Raw genomic sequence first — 24214 nt, 5'->3', positions numbered from 1 at the left:
CTGGCGCGTCCTGCCGCGGGTTGATATACAGCTCTACTACTCCGCGGCGTGGGTCGCGCCGGTGTGTTTTCGGCCTACGAGCCTTGTCGCGTCACCAGAGGCGTCGCGTGGCTGATTTTGCTACATGTACACAAACATTAACTTAAGTTCTTTGTTATTCATGTATTATCATATTATTGAAAAATTTATACAAAATCAATAAAATTATCATGAAAATCAGGTTTTTTCAAAAGCATTTAATGAGCAATAAATTATTATGACCATTCTACAACAGTTTATTGCTTGAAAATGCTGTTTCTGGCTATTGCTCTGCTAACTTTTTTCTTAAGCTAGCAGCACAATATTTTTGAAAAAAATATATTTAATGAAAAAATGCACCTAAGTTATTGGAACTGCTCACATATGGAAGCATTTAATTAGTATCGAATCGTATCAAGAGGATTCTGAGTGTTTTTAGAGGAAAACGTTTGAAAAAATTGAAGCTATTCATGTATTATCATATTATTATCATATTATTGAAAAATTTATACAAAATCAATGAAATTATCATGATCATCAGGTTTTTTCAAGAGCATTAAATGTTTTTGACCGTTATAGAACTGTTTTGTTACTAAAAATGCTATTTTCGAATGCTGTCTTCTAGCTATTTTCTTAAGCTAGCAAACAAGTGCATTTCTCAAAGAAATGATGGAGCATTAAATTCGGCGATATGGCATTAAATGAGCATCGATTGAGCACTAAATTTTCATGCTATTGACTCTTTGTTCTGCTGACTTTGTACTTCCAGCTTAAGGGGCATGTCGTTGTGAATATCGTTTTATTGTATCACACAACCACGTACAAAGTTCAACAAATTCCAAAACAAAAATATCAATTTCGAACGTTTGAAGGTTGCGCATCGATTCTTGGTGAAAATAATTTAGTTTCTTTTAAATCCCAGAGCAGAAATAAAAATGGTTTTGAGATATTTAAAATCTAGACCTTGAATATCAGAGAAAAAATGGATCAACAAAAAAAGTCACACTATGTCTACGATTTTGAATGCTTTCTTTACTGCCGTTCCAAGCATAGTTGTCCCAGCGTGCATAAGGTTTGTGTAGAACATGGGACAACAATGCTTGGAACGGCAGTTTATGTCTAAGAAATGCATAAAACGCCGAAAAAAGCGTAACCTCCAGAACATTGGTTGGGGAGGGATCGGGAAAGATATTTTTTCCTGATTTTTCTGAAGATAGCTAACATATATTTAATACTAATAAATCAAGTTTCACAAAAGATTTTTCGTAAAACTAATTGCTGGGTCGAAATTGCGATTCAAAAAAACTTAATCGAAAGGGTTTAGTGGATTTCAGTTTAGTGATTGCGAAATTTAACATAGACATCTGTAAGCCAATACAGGTCGGACTCGATTATCTGGAATTCGATTATCCGGAATTTCATTTTTTTGGTGTCCATTTTCAATTTTTATTCCGAAATTTTGTCTTTACCATTCCTTCTGGCATATTTGTTACCATTTAAGTCACTTTCGGCATGTTTGGGACATGTTCGAATTAAGTGAAAATAATCAATGTCCAATTTATTTATTTTGCTTCTCAAGATTTTTCCCCTTGTTACCTCAGAAATAACTTCTGGTTACGCTACTGCATCATACAAGTAAATAAAGAAAAGAAATATTTAGTTTATGTTCGTTAATCGCAAAGTTTCAGTATTTTTTGTGTGATTCGATTATCCGGAATGAAATTTTTTTGATGTTCCGGATTATCGAGTCCGACCTGTAATTAATCAAAAAATGTTTTCACTCGTAAAATTCTGTCGAGCCAACCGTTGCTTATGCAGCAAAATAAATACGCCATTACGGGGTAGTTAAACAAAACTAATGTGGAAAAGGTGCGCAAAGTGTGATGTGATCGATTTTTGCGTCCAAACATATTCCTAGAAGCCCAAAAAGTTTAGTTTCTATTGACCAAAACCATTGTCGGGAGTTTTTCTTACAGCGAACTTTGCTGAGCAAAATCGCTTCGTATGAGCGAAATTGTTCATTCAGGGAAAAGGCGAAGAGGTGAAAGCGAATTCAATCGAGATTAAAAAAACTAAGACTAAGACTACTAATTGTCAGACGAAAATTCGAAAGTGAAGAAGAACTTTATCGAATATCATTAAATTATGACTGAGTACAAAATCGGCACTTGAATGATAATATCAAATAAAACACTTGATATCAAATACTGTGACCACTAGACCGACTTTGTACCTCAAGATCGACTTGAGGACCTATCATGGTTTTACTTACTTTACTCTACTTCATTTTTGCATCGACTGACCGATTATCAATCCAGTGCGTCGCCATGTCACTCGGTCTTGGAAGCTATTCTCTAGTTGCCTCTGACACCTATTACGCAAGCATGCTCGTCGGCAGCACACATTCAACGAGTGCGAAATCTAGCCCAAAATCGAAGACCTCTACCAGGATTCCGGCGGAATATAGCCTTTGCTGGTCGTTCCGCTGATTTGTACGCCTGGTGCACTTCATGCGTCTGCGCCAAACACCAAGCATTAACCACAAGATCCTACGCTCAGAAACACCAAGAGCACACCGATCAATTTCTTTCACTAACCATCTTCATGCCCAAAGAGGGCCACCGGGAGAATCAGTATCATAGAGAGTAAAGTTTATACGGGTTTGCTAACTGCGGGACCGTAGCTGTTTACGCAATTCGTAGAAGGCCCTGTCTACCTCTTCTTCTCACGGCTAACTCCATTCTCGCACGTCACTAGTATTCAAATGATTCCCCATCAATCACCAGTTTTCCTCTTGAGAAGTCCAGAGGCTTCTTCCACCTCTCTTTGGTTAATACCAATGATGTCGATATCGTCCACCAAACTTAGAAGTATGAGACTTTGTAATGATAGTACCCCTTCTCTGCACGCCTGCCCTCTGTTTAGCACCTTCCAATCCATGCTGCACAATAAGTTCGACAGTTCGTCACCCTGTTTCGAGCCATTAAACGTCACCAAAGCGTCCTATCACACCGACTACCCTGAAGTTTGATGTGAAACCGTTAAGGGTGGCTTGTATCAGTACATTCAGTGCAGTTGCAGGGTTGTTACAGTCGGCGCGGATTTTGCGGATTTTGCGTTTCTCGCGGATTTGGCGCGTTTTTACTACTCCATGGCGCGGATTTTGCGGAAAGCCTTTCCACCTTGCTTTCAGCAACCTAGAATATTGAATATTGAAGGATTTCGCACCAATTCGACTGAGTAGTTAGCAGCACCCTCTCATTTCAATTCAATGAAACTTTGTGGGTGCAAGGCAATTAAGCAATTTTGCATACTTGCTTCATTTTTTTTTTTTTTTTTTTTCAAAATATTATGTGGACTATCATTTGAAAAAGACTGATTTTTTTCGATTTATCTACTGAACAAGGGAAAAATTTTCAAGGGATGACTTTTGGGAAGTTGTCAGAAATTTCATTTGAAATTATTGAAGAAAATTACTTTAGAAACAAAAAGTGATTTAAAAAAAGGTCATATCTGATTTAAAAAAAAATCCAATCACAATTGATTCTTAGATAAACAATTAAGGTGCCGCCACTCAGACGCCAATACACCACTGCAATAGTTTCTAAGACATAGTTGATCGTATAAAGCATGGTAGGCTACGAACTATTCCGTCTTGACGGATTAGTTCAGAGTCTCTATGTTATAGCTTTTGACAGTACAATCTCATGCTATACATTTATATCGCATACTTTTAATCCTCATAAGCTCAGTTTTCGTGCTTCGTGTGGCAGCACCTTTACACTGTCTAAAACTCTTCGGAACATTTAAAAAAGAGCACTCTTAAGGAGAAAAAGCTTATCTAACAAAAACTTCTCTATTTAAACATCTCAAATTTATTTAAAATGCAAATATCCAATTTTGTTCAATCTTTAATTATTTATCAATGTGTTCATTTTACCAACGTTCAAATGTTTTTTTTAGTACAAACGCGAACAAAGGTATCACCGCACCGCAGACAAACAGATGTGTTACGAAATTTCTTTTCGTGAACTTCAATAACAGTCAATTCAAATAAGGTCGAGTTACGCGGAATAAGGCCACCCGCAGCGGTGATGTCACTGACAGGGTTATCAATAACATTGTGGAATAAACTAAAATAATGTTAAAAATAAAAGTGGAAAAAACTGGAATCCTAATATGAGAGGATCCAAACTAACATGTGAGAATTCGATTAGACAAAGCTTATTTATTCGCTTAAGAGTTTGCTTCAGATGGGTTTTCTCTAAATTTTATTAAATCGCGTGTCAATTTCGCAAATGGAGATTATATACCACAGATATGACAAGGCAACAATCACTCAATATGTATAGTATTCTCGCTCCTGGTCACAATCAAAAATATTTAATTACGCCTAAGTCAGCCCTGTTCGAATACAGAATTTACAAAATTTTAATAAGTTGCTTTATCCATTATTGACCCTTTTGCTTCTACACTGTTTTTATATTTTTTAATCCTATGTCATATCATGTTGCTATTAATTTGGATGAGTTCGTGCGATCAGAGGATAGAAAGAAAAAAATTAGTGAAATCCTATTGACTCCCTCCTAATGAATTTTTAAAGATGAATTAAGATACAACTTTTACTTTAGGGGTAATATCTACCAAATGCTCAAAAAAACAACGCTTTTTCATGATATTTTTTAAAGGGCATTTGAGATGTAGGGTATATAAATAATATATCATAGAATTGAGCAACTCTTGGAGAATAGAAAAAAAAATATTGCTATAAGTCATGCCCAACGCCACCTATAACCAAAACAAAAATTTTTTCATGATCTACATAAGTGTCGCTAGTGAAGTACACATTATCATATTTTTAGAATTTTTCTTCGCAATATAGCAACGGTTTGAAAAAAATTCTTTTTAGACAAAAAAAAATCGACTTTTATTGTTTATAACTTTTGTTGTTGTTAATCAATCACCAAAATCGTGTGTTCTAGATAATCTAATGAGCTACAGTTAAAATTTCAAGTCAATCGGATGTAAACTTTTTCAGTTTTACTGTTCGCCGATTTTGAAAACATGATTTTGAGAAAAACGCGTTCAAAGTTTCAATATGCTATAAATCTTTAGAATCGCAATAATAAAGCCCCTAATAATTTTTCTACCTTCAGTCAGCTATCCCTGGGCCGTAAAGTTGTCCTTCCTGGGCTTTATTTTCCTCTTCTTTTTCTTGTTATCTGGTGTTAGGCTGCGCTTAGCCTCGTTCGCGATATCAGACATGCGATTAAGTTGCAGTTAAAAAGTATAGAAAAACTCAAACAAAGAACGTACACAACGAGAACGGCTGATCGACGTAACAAACGGAAATTGTGAGTAAACACGTGCTGTAGAGACGCTATGACGATCCAAACTTGATGCCGCGACCTCTATACTTCAAATTTGAAACGCGATAACGATCAAAGGTAACTTCTGTTAGTTAACAAAACCTCGAAAAACGAGCATCGCCAAAATAATCGAAAATGTGATTTTGGAGCATAAAAGTTGTTCGATAAAAATTGATTTAAACGAATTTTGAGTTTAGATCAGTACTTGGGCGATGTAGATTTTGATTCTATAATAGTTTTAGCATGATTTAAGCAAATATCAAAAAATGACAAGAAAAAAAATTTTTTGGTAGATATTACCCCTTAAAAAATATTTTCAAAATAGACAAAACCAATGGGAACTTGAGCTGATAAAAAATGTGGATAAAACTGCAAAATATACAAAAACTGCATGATTTTGTGATTCAACTGTTTAACTCGAGAAAAACTTGAAGAATCTAGTTTAAATTGAAACATTGGCATCTCTGGTAACATTTTTTAGAATTTTGTATGGAGCTTACTTATAAAAATGTTTTGAACTGTTATTTTTAGCAAAACTTTATATGAATTGCATTATTAACTACTGATTGAATGTTCCCGGCAATGTACTGGATTAACGAGTTAGATTTTAAAGTATGCATCAAACCTCTTAGTCCACATTTTTTAAATCTCGTCATTCAAATCTCTCTTCAAACATCAATTTTATATCTTACTGGTGCGTTACTCGTTATAATCATACTTCTCTAAAAAAAGGAAAGGAGAGAAAAATCAGTGATACGAACATTTTGCATTTATAAATATGGTTGTTAAACAATTTTTTTCAGCATTATTCCTAACATTGGCGCAGTAAGGGTTTTGACTTACGATGAACTTTAGTTTCTAAAGTTCATGTTCAAAAGTTGTTGACGAAAGACAAAAATAAAATGTCCTGCGTTTCAGACTCAACACAAATAAGCTATACATTAGCGTGGGATAAAGTCAGCTACAAGGTTCAGTTTCCATACGAATTTTATGGAATAATCCACTTTTCTAAACTTATTCTCTAGAAATGTCCAGTTTGCTCTTATGAATACATCGGTGAATGATATTTGCAGGAAAAACTCTTCTGAGGACTGTGCTACGATGCTTGTAGGAACTGCGCTACGATGCTTGTAGGAACCATGCTTGAATCAATAATTTTTAATAGTTTTTTTCGGCTCGGATTTAGTTCTCACGGCGCGGATCTTCAACCCCGTGGCGCGGATTTTGCGGATTCAAAATTAAGATTTCTGTAACAACCCTGCAGTTGGGGAACTGTGCTCGAGCATAATCCCCCATAACTCATTTCTTTTAACTGATTCGTACGCTGCGTACGCTGAATTCTATGAACATATAGTGAGTCAAGTTTAATTTTCGACATGACAGGAGCAGACAAGTTACATTTCCTCTTTTTGCAAAAGCTTCTCACATCGTGCCTGGGGTAGCAAGTTGCTACCGTTCGCTTCTACAAGATTACACTCCGAATGCTAACATTTCTTCCAGTGGGGAAGTCACTTTGCTCTGGCGTGTCACAGCCGTAGTGAAAATGTATCCTTTGGCACTTTTCTAATCATCACTGGCACTCAGCTACAAACCACTTATTGGACGTGGCTGTCGCAGTTATACCCAACACTTCTCGCGCTGTGGTACTGATCGTACTGTGGATATGTTTCCACTGATCGTTCAGTTCCCTTCCCAACTCGCTCATTGATCCGATCATCAACTTTTTGCGAGTACTCTGCAGCCACTTCTCCAGTTGATAACCGCTGGATGTTCAACCATATCTTCCTCGTAGTCCTCGATTTCAATACGCGAATGAGGCATACTACGAGATAGAGATCTGAGTCAATACATGGTCCTCTGAACGAACTTACGTCTGTAATATCTGAAATGTGCCGAACATCGATGGTCGATCTGAGCGCAGGCCACTCCATTTGGTTTAGGTGTGCTTTTGAATAATCCGACCTGCAAAATAAGTGTTTCAGTTGGCTGCAGTGAAATTCATAAGTCTCGGGCCTTTATCGTCCCTAGTGGAGTGAAAGCTTTCCCCACCAATTACGGGACGGAAGAAGTCTTGGGTCCATGCCGATTATTTCGTTCAGTATATGGATTGTTCATATTAATTTATACTCGGTATATAAGATTTAGTTGGCGAGACGCCGCCTTTTAAAATTCAGCCATCCGGACCGGGTCAGACGCTGTTGCTCACCGCCCATAACATGGTGACACAGCCGCAAACAACTTCTCTTCCCAGCCAGCATACATCGCTCAGACCACTCGTATCCCGGTCGTCACCTCGTGGAGGTTGGAACAGAAGTTGCTAGACAGATGGATGGTGGATAACCACATTAGGGTATCAAGTGACACGTGACCAGTCTTTAACCAACCCTCAAGAACTTAGGAAAAAAAAAACAAATACCTATGGAATTATGATTTTTTTCGTAAGTAATATTATGATGGTTTTTCAGATAGAATTTTTTTTTTGTCGGATTCTTTTCTTTATTGAGAAAATGCTAATATTTTAAAACCACATGGCTGATTCGTCTTTCAGGTTAAGAACTTTTAAAGCTTGTCAATCGGGGTCCCTCCGAATGGGTTTGAACTTTTGTATAGATACAAAAATAACGTCGCAGCGTTGAAAACACATGCAGTGAACAAAGATGTACTAAAAAAATTATGAAAAAATTGGGAATTTCATTTTTGAAATAGACGAAACACTCTTTTTAAAACTGGCCAATTTAAAACGGAGTATTTAAAAATAAAACTTCGTTATTTTTCACACAAGTTTTTATTTCAGGTATCGCCTCTGTTATTACGCGGGGGGGTATTGAAGTCATAGAGAACTATTTTGTTTTTTTTTTTTTTTGCAAAAAGATGCTCTGCAATATGAAGATTCATCATGCAAGAAATTAATCCCTGACGATAATAGGAGAAACCTGGCGATTACATTTTTCCTCACTGCATAAGTATTTTGATTTTTTTAATGTTCAAAATAAATTCGGAATGAAATTCTTTTAAAATTGCTGAGATTGAAAACAACGAAAATATAACCAGTTCCACGGACGAGCCCAAAATCCTTTTGAGATAACAGTACCTCTTCGGGTCTAGTGGATGTTACGATATTTTTTGTTTCTTTTCAAGCTACCAGACTCTCATGTTACTTTAAGTACAGTAAATTGTGATGTAACTATAATCAAAGTTTGCATTATGAACCCAGTATCTTGACCCTTCCGGCCTGTCAAAAAGTGTAGACATAATACGTCCCTTCGTATTCCGTTAGTCGTCGAGATTGGTCTCGAACCGTCGAACTCGGGACATGTTCAGTCTACCAAGCAAGCGAATAGATGCTCAAGCTTTACCAGCTGGCACCGTTTATTTTTCCTTTTTTTCGAACGTCGCTAGCATTTCGTTCGTCAGTTCTTTCTCTCTCTCTTTCGAAATAGGTACACCTTTTTCTTTCACCTGTTTCTTTTGAACCTCTCACAACGGAAGCAAGGTATTATTATATAGCATGTTCGCGAATTAGCGATTGATTGTACATGGAGGGGCAAGTGTGCGCTGCATTTATATATCCGTTCATTTCTCCCTCGTTATGCCAACACGATTTATCCAATCGATCATCGAGTGGATAGAGGGATTTGAGCGAACAGGCGATGCTACTGAAAAACTAATCGGAATTTAAGCTGCGAATTGTTCCCGTTTTTGAAGGGTTGGAATGACGTTTACAAAATTCAAGATTTTCTAAAACAATAATTTTTTTTTTTGTTTCTCCTCCTCCCTAGGGCAAAGTATACCTGTTCGATAAAGTATTCAAACCGAACGCCACACAGGAGAAGGTATACAATGAGGCGGCCAAGTCGATCGTCTCTGACGTGCTGGCCGGCTACAATGGCACTATTTTCGCCTACGGTCAGACGTCGTCGGGTAAAACGCACACCATGGAGGGCGTCATTGGCGACCCGGGCAAGCAGGGTATCATTCCACGTATCGTTAACGATATCTTCAACCACATCTACAGCATGGAGGTGAATCTAGAGTTCCACATCAAGGTTTCCTACTACGAAATCTACATGGATAAGATCCGGGACCTGCTGGACGTTTCCAAAGTAAACCTGAGTGTGCACGAGGACAAAAACCGGGTACCGTACGTGAAGGGTGCGACCGAACGGTTCGTGTCCAGTCCTGAGGATGTGTTCGAGGTGATCGAGGAAGGTAAATCCAACCGGCACATAGCGGTGACCAACATGAACGAACACTCGTCACGGTCGCACTCGGTGTTTCTCATCAACGTGAAGCAGGAAAATCTGGAAAATCAGAAGAAGCTTTCCGGCAAGCTATATCTGGTGGATTTGGCTGGTTCGGAGAAAGTTTCGAAAACCGGTGCCGAGGGTACGGTGCTGGACGAGGCGAAAAATATTAACAAATCGCTTTCGGCACTTGGCAATGTGATTTCGGCGTTGGCCGATGGCAACAAGACACATATTCCCTACCGTGATTCCAAGCTGACGCGAATTCTGCAGGAATCGCTTGGTGGTAATGCACGCACCACCATCGTGATCTGCTGTTCGCCAGCAAGTTTCAACGAAGCGGAAACCAAGTCCACGCTGGATTTCGGACGAAGGTAAGTTTGTTGGAATTAAATAAAAGCGTTTGAAATATATTTTTGTTTGTCTTTTCAGAGCCAAGACGGTTAAGAATGTGGTTTGTGTGAACGAAGAGCTAACGGCGGAAGAGTGGAAGCGTCGGTACGAGCGGGAAAAGGAAAAGAATGGACGCCTGAAGGGTAAAGTGGAAAAGCTGGAGGCGGAACTGGCAAGATGGCGAGCAGGCGAAACGGTTAACGTGGAAGAGCAGCTTGACCTGCAGGACGTAATGGAAGCCAGTACACCGAACGTTGAAGTTTTGCTGGAGAAACCTTCGGATCTACCGGTACCGGCAACGCCAAGCGGTCTGACAATGATCGGTTCGATCAACGCTGACGAGCGAGCTGCTCTGGAGCAGGAACGCGAACGTCTCTACCAACAGCTGGACGATAAGGATGAAGAGATCAACCAGCAATCGCAATACGTTGAGAAACTAAAAGAGCAGATTATGGACCAAGAAGAACTGATCGCCAACACTAGACGGGACTATGAAAACTTGCAAGCGGAAATGACTCGCATTCAGCAGGAGAACGAGAGCGCTAAAGAGGAAGTTAAGGAAGTCCTTCAAGCTCTTGAAGAACTTGCCGTTAACTATGATCAAAAGTCGCAGGAAATCGAGTCGAAGAACAAGGAAATTGATGCCGTAAATGATGAACTGTTGCAAAAACAGACTTCGCTGAATAGCGCCCAGTCGGAGCTGCAACAGCTCAAAGACATGTCGGCTCACCAGAAGAAGCGCATCAATGAAATGCTGAGTAATTTACTGCGCGATATTTCGGAGGTCGGTCAGGCCCTGGCTGCCGATCCGAACGAGATGAAACTGAACGTGGAAGCCTCTGCCGGTAAACTAGAAGAAGAGTTCACCGTTGCTCGGCTGTACATTAGTAAGATGAAGTCAGAGGCGAAGAACGTCTCCCAGCGGTGCTCGAATTTAGAAAATTTACAACAGGAAGCCAACAAGAAAGTCGGCGAATACGAGAAGGATCTCAGTGAATGTAGGCTGCTAATTTCTCAGCATGAGGCCCGCATGAAATCGCTGCAGGAATCGATGCGAGAAGCAGAAAATAAGAAGCGTACTTTGGAAGAGAATGTGGACGCTCTGCGTGAGGAATGCGCCAAACTGAAGGCCGCTGAGCAGGTGTCCGCCGTGAATGCGGAAGAGAAACAGAAGGCTGACCAGTTGAAGGCTGCATTCGAGAACCAAATGGATCAGCTGCGGGATGCTCACACCAAACAGGTTTCGGCATTACGAGACGAGATCTCCGAGAAGCAGGAGTTCATCAACGAACTGAAGGAGTTAGTATTTTTGTACTAGCTGTTCTCACCCTAGCTAATGATCGATTAAATGCATCGTTTTCTCTTTTTTCCAGTACCAACCAGAAACTGTCACTTGCCCACCAACAGATGACGGCCGACTACGAGAAGCTGCGACAGGAGGAAGCCGAAAAGTCCGCCAAACTGCAGGAACTTATGTCAGTACCCTACCATATAAGCACTACTAGGCCTAATCTCTGTCCCTCGACTACTAACATCCATTCCAAGCCTTCATCTCCTATTCTGAAATCTAAACTAACCCAAGACCAGTCATTTGATTTTGGCGCTCTGCGTCGCTCTGGCCCCACCCATTGCCGCAGGCCTTCATTAGCAGCTGCGGTCACTGCTGCCGGCAATGAGTTGGGCTATCCTAACAACACTAACTCCCAATCGAGTCTATCTGGCGACAGCAATCGGGACGAAGAGCACGAACAACCACAACAGCTTCAACTGCTACAGTGTTCTCCCCAACAACACCATCAGCAACAGCAATATCAAATTCCCAGCAGCTTGAAACTGACCAAGTTGCACAAAAATTTGCTCAATCGTAGAAATAAATCTGGCTGTCCGGCAAACAGTCAGCTGATTGAGGACCTCGCGCGAGACGAATGTTTACTGACTGACAATATCGATGACGATATCGACGAGAACGGTAGCAATCAGCAACAGCAGAAAGCAAAGGGAAAAAGTCTTATATCCTCGCTAACGTCAACAATTCCGTTGGCTCTGCCAACGCTCCAGCTGCATTTGTTGCTTTCCCTCACGATGGTGCTTCTCACGCATCGGTGTCCGCAGTATTTGATTATTTTGTAAACTATAACATTTGATTTGACGAAGGGCCCGCTCTTTCTGTTTCCAACCCGGTCGGTATGGAAGTACGTCGAGATGCGGTGCATCTTGATTCGTCTATTACAGGCTGACCTCTTGGATGGTAGCGCGAGCACTCCAAGATGGACATTAATCGGTCGAATCGTCGTGATAATCATTCGCGTTGAGGGCTCTACTATGCTAGATTCGATAGGTTGTAACCATTGTTATACCTTCTTGCCTTTGTTCTTGAACGCGTTGTTGTTGATTAGTGAATAATGTGGGACTTCAAGTTGACAACCTGGTTAAGTGTCGTTTACTTTGATTTTGGTACTTACCTTTGGCAGGTGCCAATCTCTTTCTATCCATGTTTTAACTTAAACTGTTGTATGGCAATCGGGTCAATTTTGGGTACAGATCTTAAGAAATTTTTTTTTTTTCTTCCTACTCTACTCTTTGCAACAGCCTTTATCTAAACGCTTGAAATGCAGCCATCTCCTAAGCATTAAGACAAAAAAAGCAATTTATTAATCACATTAAGCACCAATGCTTTCCCTTGCTGCTGCTGTTACTGTTGCTTCCGTATGTCGTGGTGCTTTTCGTGTCATTTAGAATCCCATGGTTCTGTAGTTTGAAAATAAGTTAAGAAATCATCATCAGCCGAAATTAGCCAAAATTCATCGTACTCGATATACCGACAACTAGCGAAACTTTTAGTAAACAATTTTTATTACTGTGATAGAGCCTATAAAAGTCAAATCGTTCGAATGATTTATTAAGTACATAAAATTGCCAATATGCAGCAAGCGGCTTAAAGGTTTAGTTCACATCACTACAGCATTTAGTTCCAATCTGGAATCAGCAACCAATATCTAAAGAAAAAACGCGCGCAAACACAATTGCTTTAAGCTACGTGCACCTTCTTTTTTACAAAAAAAAACAACAGTCACTTTGCTTGTTGTAGCTGCAGTTCAAATTTATCATTTCATTTTTCCTTACTATTTTCCAGTCAGTTCTCTCAAATGTATGCTTTCTTTTGTTATTATTATTCTTCCCATGAACAAATGATCGCTATTCGCTCCAGTTTTAGCACAAATACGTTCGTGAAAAACGCGAAAAGTGAGAAAAAGCTATTTAAAGTGCAAACGTTGGGCGGTTTTTCTGCATCTGGTCATGTGATTTAAGAACAACCTCCTCGGGTCAAGAGGTAGTGGGTGAGATATTCATCCCGATTGCAATAGTGCCACAGCCAGCTATTTTAGTGTTCTACTTCCTGTATCGATGGTGCACTTCATATACTAACCAAAAAAAAACACTACCCTTAAAACCAAAACTGTATGCCGTTATAACAAATGAGAATATGTGAAAGCTCGGTTATCGCATGTTTGTCCTGTGTTCTGGTGTTCGAAAAAGATACAGAACAGGAAAAACTTTACATTTGAGGGTGATCTATTTTCAGTGAAAGTTTCTCGCTAAGGTAGTGATAATAGTACAAAAAATTACAAGGAAACTGCCAGAGAATCGCGATCATTTTCTTCGATCTTGATTTGCATTTTGGATAAGTTTACTTAGTTTGTATACCATGTCATCTGGATCATGTTTTATTATTATTTTGTTTAGCTCGTCCTTAGTATGTTCTGTTTTTGATTCCTGGCATTGTTTCCCATGTAAAAGTTTTCTACCATGTTTGTTTTTTTTCTGTTAGTCATGAAACTAAAAGGTCTGATTAAGATACTGTGATCATACTGAAAACCTTCACAGTTTATTAACCAAGACCGGCTTTCGTCGCAATAATAAATTACGACGAAATTCAACTTTCTGGATTTATTGGTTGAAACTTCGCTGTCTCAAATTTTTATACACCACAGAAGACAAAAAGAAAAATATCCAATATGTAATACAATTTTCACTAATTCTGACAATAATGAATCAGATTTGAGAGAAGTTTTGATCGATGCTGCTGCTCTTCAGATCTAACCGACTGGTCAGTGTGTTCACAGTATTTTTACCAGAAAGAAACTGAATTTAAAATTTTTTATTAATGCTTGTAGCGCTTGTTATGTAGAAAACGATCACGTTATCTATTGGCAGAGTAAACGAATCGGTTTAAATGAAGCTTAACGACCCATTAGTTTTAGTGCAAAAAACGCTTTCCGTTCTATGAACGCTTTATTACGTAGGTATCTATATTAAAAATACGACATCGTTAGCAAAAATTGGAATGCCAAACTCACGCTACAAATTTTCACCAACATTCCCATATCATCATCTCACCGTTGAAACAAAATTTACGATTACTTCATGAAACTTACTTTGTCTGAATTATTGTACTATTCGATTAACCAGTAGTCATCTGAGCCCAGATTGTAAATGTGTAGAAAATCAGAAGAGATGCTATATTTTATTCGTATATTTTTGACCAAAAAAACTGAAATATTTCATGAAGTGAGATCACGATTCACTTGATGAAAACATTGCTGTAAACTGAACAGATCAAAATGCATTGTATTAACTGTTAACCATGTTTATCTTGTAAGTGATATATTATACTGCAATAAAGTGAGAAAAGATCAAACGAAAAAAAAGCGATAAACAGAGCAATAAAAACTCAACCACACACATGTTCTCATTTGTTCTGCATGCCGCCGGCGATCATGGTACCGGCCGTTGGACAGAAGCATTAATTTTTTTTTCTTCGATACTTAGGCTTACCAACGAACGCCGGGAGCAGGCTCGTAAGGATCTCAAGGGACTGGAAGACACCGTGGCTAAAGAACTGCATACATTGCACGCCTTGCGAAAGCTATTCGTGCAAGATCTACAGGTAAGTCTATGGCTATGGTTGGGCATCATGTATTTTGATAGATACATTTATGTAATATAAATGCAGGAAGTTAGTATAGGAAGAGGATGCAGCACAGCACAAAAAATATTGGACACGAGAAGCAGCTTGAATTTCCACAGGGAGATTTAAGGTCCGCTGGTTCATCTCCGGGCACCCTAGTCAGCCTATACACCAGAGAGACGCCGAGACACTCACCGTTAAAGCAACTGTCAACATCAAAACGGGCGAGTTGTATAATTTTGCATTGCCGTCATCCGTTTTGATGTTGACAGTTGCTAACGGTGAGTGTCTCGGCGTCTCTCTGGTGTATAGGCTGACTAGGGCACCCGGACGGCTCTTCTGTATGGCTTGTTTTTTTAGTCGTTAGATATCGGTGATTCAAAGGCAGCTAGGGCATTCCTCTTCGTCGAATCATTTTTTTTTGACGTAGGACTACGTCTTTGTTTTCTATACTAGATTACACTTTGTGAAATTGAGAATGAACCTGCGAATGTTGCGTCAGATTTGGAACGATTATAGCAAGCGAACGACTTAATGCATCTTAGTCATTTATATGTCGGTGGATAGATAAAATGTGTAACAATTGTTTGATATAATGTTCAACATTGTTGCTTTACTGCCTAATGGTGGAAAAAGGTGAAAAGTTCCAAGGTCAAGCTTTCCCATACATTTCCCTCGTTATTAGCTTGCTTCCCGAGCACAGATAACAATAACATGGACGAAATAAATTCCGCTGCCTACATATTTTGACTCAACAAAGTGTTTTGGTTTGTTTTTCTTTGTCTAAGCTGCGTGGCCACGCCCTTATGGTAAAAATCTACTCTGAACTCGATACAAAAGACTGTGTGTAGAAAATTCAGCTTCAGTTTAGTTTGTTACACAATAGCAAGTGCAGTGCAGCTGTTGAAGGTACGCGACATTGAGAAACGAGAGCTGCATACGAGTCAACTTCCAGGCACTGTGGAGCATGTTACCTTAATTTTGCATACGGCAGCAACAGTTACCATCGTTCGCTTCAGGATATTTTGCTGGCACAGCTACTGGAGGGCACAGCGGAGAGCAAGTTTTATTATGCGCGGCCAAGAAAAATAATCAAAGCAACCGTTGCTGCGATCATCAGCGTTCTGTTCGTTCTGTTGTTCTGCACACGTGAATATTATGGAATCGGTTCGGTTTTATTTTGCATACGGCTGCAACAGGCACCATCGTACACTGCACGATATTTTGAGGAGAACATCGGAGAGCAAATTTTATGCGCGGCCAACAAATATTCAATGCTACCGATGGTGGTGCGATCATCAGCATTCTGTAGCACACATTTCGAGGTAAAGATCATGGAATCGGTTCTTTTCAGAACTATAAATACTTGAAGATAAGAGTTATGAGAATTTTCACAGCTACTATTAGTGTGAAATGTTAATTTATTTCTCAATAATCATTTATACAAAAACCGACCAGCACGCACCAAAGATAAACGGTAGTGTTGCCTATGAATAGTTTATCACAACAAAACATAATCCTCATTTCAAGGTTTTTCACTGCTAAATTGAGTGATTTTCCGGTTAAATTGTATGTTTGTGCCCACTCGAACACCGTTATCAGTCAAATATTAGAAACGAAAATTAGTTAATCTAAGAACCAGAGTGATTTTCGCATCGGGAAAGAAAAAACTTCCTTTTGATGCTTATGAAAATCACTCAATAGTATCGAAGGTGTTTTGGTTTGTTTGTCTTTCTCCAAGCTACGTGGTCACGCCCTAATGGCAAAAATCTACTCTGAACTCGATACAAAAGACTGCGTGTAGAAAATTCAGCTTCAGTTCAGTTTTTAACACAATAGCGAGTGCAGTGCAGCTGTTAAAGGTACGCGACATTGAGAAACGAGAGCTGCATACGAGTCTACTTCCGGGCACTGCGGAACATGTTACGGCAGCAACAATCGTTAGTTTTACAATAACGACCATCAAAAATAAACGGTAGTGTTGCCTATGAACAGTTTAGCGCAGCACATAATATATACATTTAGTCCTACGTCACCATTTCATACAACCCCTAGGGCTGTATACCTTGTGGTATTTTTGAAAAAAAATCGACTGGGATTTACAAATTTTTAAGCTGCGACCTCACAAGTGGAATTGGGAATAGATCTAAAAAGTGGAGTGGGCGTGAGAGTGAAATTTCTTCACCATGAAGTGAATTCCCGTAATAAGTACCAAAGTCTCATTTCGACCGGTCTAGCCTCCCGATAACTAGGGTAGGGAACATATTCTAAGCAGCTTTAGAAACAGCCTGTGTATTCAGACGAAATACTCGAAATGTGTTGGGTGAAATTAAAACAGTAGTATATCAATCTGTTCTCTATCGTTTTCTCTGTCAGAATTTGTTTTCAAATTGTAAAACTAAGTTAGCAAACTGTAACAATCATCAATTAAAGTTACCAATCGAGGGACACTATTTCAATCACCCCGAACCTATTTTAATCGGTTTCCATCTGTTTTGCAGGCGTTTTTTTTTTCAGCACCCGAAGTAGCTCCTGAATAGCTGCAATATAGGTCGATTTGTTTCGAAAGGTGATTGTTCACAGATTGCTTTGTGATTGTGTTTCTTATATTCGTAAGACAGCTAGACAATCAAAGTTTTGGTTTCCATCATTGGAATTGTCAATATTGGTCAAAATGCAGGAGTTTGAGGTTTGTTTTCTTCGACTGATTAAAATAGGCGCTACTGCTTAAGCCGTTCCTTACCCTACTCATCATCTGGTGAGTCACACGATTCGTGTGAGTACGGTTCCGGTTTTTGTCATCCTCCACCTCCAGGGTGGCCACTCTATCGGGAAAACGGGAAATGCGGGAAAAAGTCGGGAATCAAATTACATCGGGAAAAATGCGGGAAAAAGTCGGGAATTTCTCTATTTAATCGGTATTGTGTATGATGTAATTACAAATTATGGAGGAGTTGGGGATTCCGCCGTGAAAAAATCACTTAATAAGCGCGTAACTCTCACGCAAAATGAGTAGAAGCCTTGAATGCAGAATGAAGTAGACAAGCATGAAAATGCAACAAAGCGACGGCAGGAAGCAGACTAAGAGGCAGAGGAGTTGGAGGTGCATGGCTGCAAGTTGGTCCCTTAAAAGTCACATTTTCCATCAGCAGTCAATTTTTAAATCAAAAAGTCAAAAAGTAACTTTCTTTGACCAGCTTGACTACTTTCATCAGCCCTGCCTTTCATATGAAATAAGTTTTGTTTTAGAATTGCATCAACGTCGAGATCTGGTGTTATCTCAAAATAAAATATTGGCCTGAAAAGTTTTTAAGATGGAATAGCAAATAATCTTTGAAATAAAAAACCGGGTTCCGGTTCGGTTCGAAGTCCGGTCCGAAGTCATGAGAATGGAAATTGGCATTTTTTTTTTCGAGAAAGCGGTTATAGTTAAAACATCATTTATAAATTCTTACATATATGTTAGAAACTGTTTTAATTATTCAGAACAACGCAAAACAAGTTTTGCTGTAAAATCTTACTAATATTACTAGCTATTGCTACTTTTAATTTGATGTTTTCTTCGATTGAACAAATTGAGGACAAAAAAGTGACACACAAGGCTCACTCTGAAGTTTTTCAAATAGAAGATTTTTATTTGAGCTAGTATTTTAGAAGAAGTATTTATCGAATTCTAGTTCTGCTTCAGCGAAACTTAGTACTTTTTAAAATAGTGAATTAGATTTTGAAATTACATAAAGCGTTTTACGAGTTTTTGAAACTTGCCACAAGATAGAGTAAAAACTATCATTGATTTTTTTAAAAACAATTTTTTTGTACATGTTTTTAATCCATATTTTTATGTAAATTATACATTTTGGCTGCAAATAACGATTTTTGATGTAATTACAATCGGAAATGATCTTGAAAAACACCATTTGAAGCTCGTTTTTGATGGTTTTTAAGAAAGCATTCCGTTTACTTTATTTGTTTTAATTTTAAATACGAAATTTTACATTTTCTTCGTTTTTCAACTGGTCTTGAGGTACGAAGCCAGTCGTTGTAGATTCGTGTCTTTGCTCGTGCCAAATCGATTTGCTTTATTAGTGTGATGCTTTCGGCAAAGTTTCAAATATAAGTTTTAATATTGTGTGAAGAAAAAAAACTTTGTGGAAAAAAATTTAAAAAAAAATACACAGGTGCTAATTACGGGAGTCACTCACGGTGAAATTAGAGTGAAATGAATAAAGTCCTATAACGGGACTCACGTAAGTGAGAAAAACGTCGCAAAGTGACATCTGCCGCGGAATCTGGGTTATTATGAGTGTCATATCAGTGAAGTGAGGATGGAAAAAGCGACGATTCGCGTGGAATTATTTCACGACCATTTTGAACGGTGAAATGATTCCACGAAGATGCCATAAGTCTTAAAGTTGATTGATTTGTGATCTAATGGTAAATATTGGATTTATTCTTCAGTAACGAAACGAATCAGAATTTAATCCGTACCTTAAAGCGGTCAAATTTTCATTTTTTTTCCCCATGAAAAAAATGCAAACTAGTTTAGGAAATTTTCGATACCGAAAAAAACATTTTTTTTTTATGCCGAATGTTTTAGAAATGCAGAACACGTCAAGATCTGGTGTTATCTGAAAAAAAAGGAAAAAACGACTTTCTGGGAGATTTTTGAGCTGGGAAACAATCTCATTTTACTTGTCCTATTCTCAATTTCACCTTACTGTCAATCTCACTCCACGGAGGTGATTTTTGTCACCTCACTTGAGGTGGAATCGGGATTAGGTCTAAAAAAGTGAAGTGAGCGTGAGAGTGAAATATATTTCACCGTGAAGTGACTCCCGTAATAAGCACCCAAATACTCCGAAATAAGTATTCAATGCTGAAAGCAACTTTTTAGACCAAAAAAATTAAAAATTATTTATCTCAAAAAGTTTAGTTTTTCAAAAATTTTAATATTTTAAAACCTTTTTAAACTGCATAACGTAAACTGAACATTGATGGTTGTTCGAGCATGGAGAAAACAAACTTAAAAAGGTAGTTCTCTAGAAAAATACTACCTATATAAGGGGCCATCCACATACCACGTGGATAGATTTTTAACGATTTTGACCCCCCCCCCTCTCCCCCTCCGTGGACAACTGCCCATATTAATTCTAAAAAAATTGTATGGACCGTGGAAATTAGCCAAACTCAAAGCTGTCCACGTGGTATGTGGATGGCCCCTGAAGAATTTTCAGAAAAAAAAGTAAAATTCTAAATTTTCAAGCGGAAAACCAAAACCAACTTTCCTTTTGCATTTCAAGTTGAACTCGATATTCTTATCGATTTTTTCATGCAAATATTTTATTCCAATTTCTCGAAAAGTTCAACAGAAATTAAAAAAACACTGTTTTCTCTCGAACGATTTTTTCAAGTCATGTTAGTGTAGGAAAAGCTTTTTCATATAAAAAATATAATTCAAGACCATTTTAACGATTTCTCTTTTGGGTTTTAAAGTAAAATTTTGGTCACTTCCTCCAGGTTTTGAAGTTACTTTTTTGTCCTTTTCCTCGAAATTTTTGTCTTGTCAAATTTCGGCGTTAGATGTAAAAATGCTGGGAGAAGAGCAAAGGGACGCAACTTTGATGCACGAGCAAGTCATAATGCTGCACAAAGTGTGAATTAATTTCTGAAAAGTTTTCAGGATTTATGTTAACGCCTAATTCGAAATACAGTTAAATCGCAGCATTTTCTGGGCCAGCGTAACTGGGTTATTTTAGGCCACAGTAGCTGGGTTATGTTCAGCTGTTGACGTAACATAACCCAGCAACCGAGAATCGGGAATTTCTTGAAATCATGCGGGAAAAAGTCGGGAGAAATGCGGGAATTCAAAAATGTAGACTGAGTGGCCACCCTGCACCCCTTAACACTCCGCATTGACCACACGTGTTGCATGTGGTTTCTACGGTCGTGACCAACACCTCTCGCGCTGTATTCTGACCGTATCGCGGATGTGCTTCCACTGTTCGTCTCCAATCGGTTCACCAATCCGGGCATCAACTTTCGGAGTGTACTTAGCAGCAACTCCATAAACTAACAACCTTTGGATGTCCAACCGTATCCTCATGCACTTCGAGCACTTCGTCTTGTAAACATTGGCCAGCCGGGAACGTGCATACCACGAGATGGTGATCTGAGTCGACGTTTGGGCCTCGGAAGGATCGCACATCGATGACATCTGAAAACCGCCGACCCTCAACCAGAATATGGTCGGTCTGAGAGTAGGCTTCGCCATTGTGATATCTTTTAATGCAAAGTATGTGCTATAGATTGCCATTACTCTGGCTGCGGTGAAGTTCTCCTTCTTTTTTCTTGTATGACGAAACTGAGGTCTCGTGTGGCTTTAGAAAGTCGTTCCCGCAATAGACTCTACCGCTCGGTTCTCACGTTCACCCTTCTTCGGCCACCGCACTTCTTGGATGGCTGTACCTTCACTTTTCGCCGCTTCCTGGCTGAGATGCCCACTAGACTGGGACACGGTCATTTGGGAAAAAAGCGATGGTGTTATTTTATCGCTCCCACATGCAACTTTCGTGTTCCTTATGGGTCCTACAACAACGGTGTAAATCAGGTCAGTGTTCGTCAGACATCCAATCGGTTTGGGGTGAATAACTTTTTCTAAAAGCATCGCAGCGCCTTACAATCTTTGGAAGAGTTTTTTCTAGGAAAATTTCCTACAAATATCATGTATCGATATATTTTTAAGAGCCAACTAGACATCTCTAGAGAATGAGTTTTGAAAAAGTGGATTTTCCCATATAAAATCGTATGGAATCTTTAAAAATAAGGCGCAAACATAAAGTTTCACCGATCGATCTGTAAATTTACACAGTTGTTGTAGGACCCATAAGGAACACGAAAAGTGCATGGGAGCTTACATTTATTTTTTGTCCCACCCTAATGCCCACACATGTCCCTTTTCGTTCGCCTTTTTATGCACCGTCGCCATCCTCTGTCGTCCGTCTGTACTCCACCGTAGATAGTCCGCAGCACCTTCCGTTCGAAAACTCCACGAGCGTTAAGGTCCTCCGCAAGAAGCATTGTTGTCTCGATTCCGTAGAAGACTACCCGGACGAACACATACGATTCGCATAGATTCTCTAGAATTCCTCACATTGGATTCCTGAGCATCCTTGAAAATGATTCCTGAAAGAGAATCCTCAAAAATGCCCTGTATATGGCTCTAGGATTCTTGAAATAAGAATCGTGAGTGGGAATCCTCCGGATCGTGCTTTTTTCCTTGTTGCATTATACCACTGCGACCAGTACTTAGATCTATTGTGGTGTAATCGTGGATCGTGTTTGCGATTCCTTTCACGATGCCGTCACCGAGCTGTAGGTATCCTGGGGATGGATTCTCTGCGTGTTAGTAAGGGTAGCGATCTTATCAGGGTTTTGTACAACGTCAACTTCGTCCGTCGTCACACTCGACTCAATCGATGTGTCTTCTGAGGCACGATTTCCAGCCTGGATGCGTCTCCGCATAGTTCAGTAATTGCAGACGTAAGCGAAGTAAGGCGTGATATTGTATCAGCTTGACTTAGAGCACGAAAATTGGAGTTTGATCCAGAAAAGATTTTTCTTGCTTGATGTTAGATACGATTGCAGGGTTGTCCGACTTTTCTTAGAAAACCATTCCCCAGAAAAAAGTGTCGAACGATTTTTCCCAGAATAAACCATTCTCCAGAATACCAAATCCCAGAATATACTAGTTATCAGAATTCTAAACCCCTGCAAGTAATAGTTACCAGAAAACCGTTTCCCAGATTGCACCAATGCCCAGAAAACTATTCTCCAGCATCACCGTAACCAGAAAAAAACATTAGTATTCAGTTATTATATTGTTAACATTCTAAATTATTTGACATTTTTCATTAACACTTGCGTATCTGACCCCTCCAGAGCCGAAATATATATGCCCCAGTCTTCGATTTTCAAGGTTTATGAAGAGAATATCGACACAGCAATTTAATACCATCAGCCTGTCCAACCATCTCTCTATGGAAGACTTCCATGGCTAGTATGACTGTTAAACAGAGAAGAAAACTCTTCCGATATCTCTTGTTGACTTCTCGAAGGAAAGGATTCATGTCGCGATGATTACAAAGGCGCTACAGTTTCCGGTGTGTACGCCAATGCAAAGTATACTCAACAAGCTCCGGAATTGTAACCAGGTTCCCTTTCGCTTGTTTAATATATACTAGTGGATGTTGCATCAATCCAGGAAAACGATCGAACCTCTACAGAGGTAATTTCTGCAGGGGGGCTGCCCCCGATGTGAACTAGATTAACCGAATTAAGATAAGAAGGGGTATTATTTACTCCATGAACGAACAAATTAGTCCTGTGCGCCGCCACGCCGCGCCGCCGCCGCCGACGCTTTCACGTACGCCGCCGCCGCCGATGATTTTGAGTCGGCACGCCGCTGAAGAAATTTTCATCGCGCCGATAGTCATTTCTTTGCTGGTTGGTAAATTGTTTGTCTACTTGATTTCTAACCATTCTTATTTCTTTTTTCAACATCCTGTCAACCCAGATGAACATATTTTTATTTATTTATGTTGAAATAAAAAACCGAACATGAGAGTGTACTCATTCCACGCAATATTTTAGAAGTGGTAATTAGTTTCACGCCGGTAAACGCCGCCGCCGCCGCCGCTGACAAATACCAACGGCGTCACGCCGGCGCGCCGATCGCCGCCGAGATAAAATGATTTATACGCCGCCGCCGCCGGAGATATGGTCGGCGCACAGGTCTAGAGCAAATGTATTAGTTGAGAATAAGTTGATTCAAATGATAGAATCGTTATACATTTCAGATATACAAAAATTCAGTTCTAGCAGATTTTCCATGTTGAAAAAATAAAAATGCATATTTCTTCGTTTTAGGATAACAGTTCTCTGGAAAACGGTATTTTCTGTAAAATAGTTTTCTGGGCATTGGTTCATTCCAGATAATAACTTTCTGGGAATTGTTATACAATCCGATTGCATCGCACGTGTTACTTCTGATTCTGAGTATTCATTCGAGTTGAAAAACCTCGTGCTAGATCTCCAGCGATACCCGCAAGTATCTCAATTGGCCCTGACGACTCTGTTAATATTGGTTTGGTTTTTGCATGCGAAAGTGAAGGAAGGAAATATTTTTGCTTTTGTTTTCACACATAATTTGACAATTGCATATG

The 24214-nt window shown here is 39.2% G+C and overlaps 1 protein-coding gene across 1 annotated transcript in view; it reads left to right on the top strand.

Moving 5' to 3' along the window:
- The window catches only part of LOC129732814 (kinesin heavy chain-like), a 41089-nt gene that overhangs the window by 8877 nt on the left and 7998 nt on the right, over positions 1-24214 (top strand). The window contains exons 2-5 of the mRNA XM_055694128.1: positions 9167-10005; positions 10064-11323; positions 11398-11499; positions 14855-14972. Of these exons, the coding sequence (XP_055550103.1) occupies positions 9167-10005; positions 10064-11323; positions 11398-11499; positions 14855-14972 (2319 nt within the window). The remainder of the gene's footprint in view (positions 1-9166; positions 10006-10063; positions 11324-11397; positions 11500-14854; positions 14973-24214) is intronic.

Source organism: Wyeomyia smithii, chromosome 1 (genome assembly GCF_029784165.1).
Source record: "Wyeomyia smithii strain HCP4-BCI-WySm-NY-G18 chromosome 1, ASM2978416v1, whole genome shotgun sequence".
Classification (NCBI taxonomy): Eukaryota; Metazoa; Arthropoda; class Insecta; order Diptera; family Culicidae; genus Wyeomyia; species Wyeomyia smithii.
The sequence above is the reverse complement of the archived record's forward strand: the minus strand, read 5'-3'. Positions and strand labels throughout refer to the sequence as shown.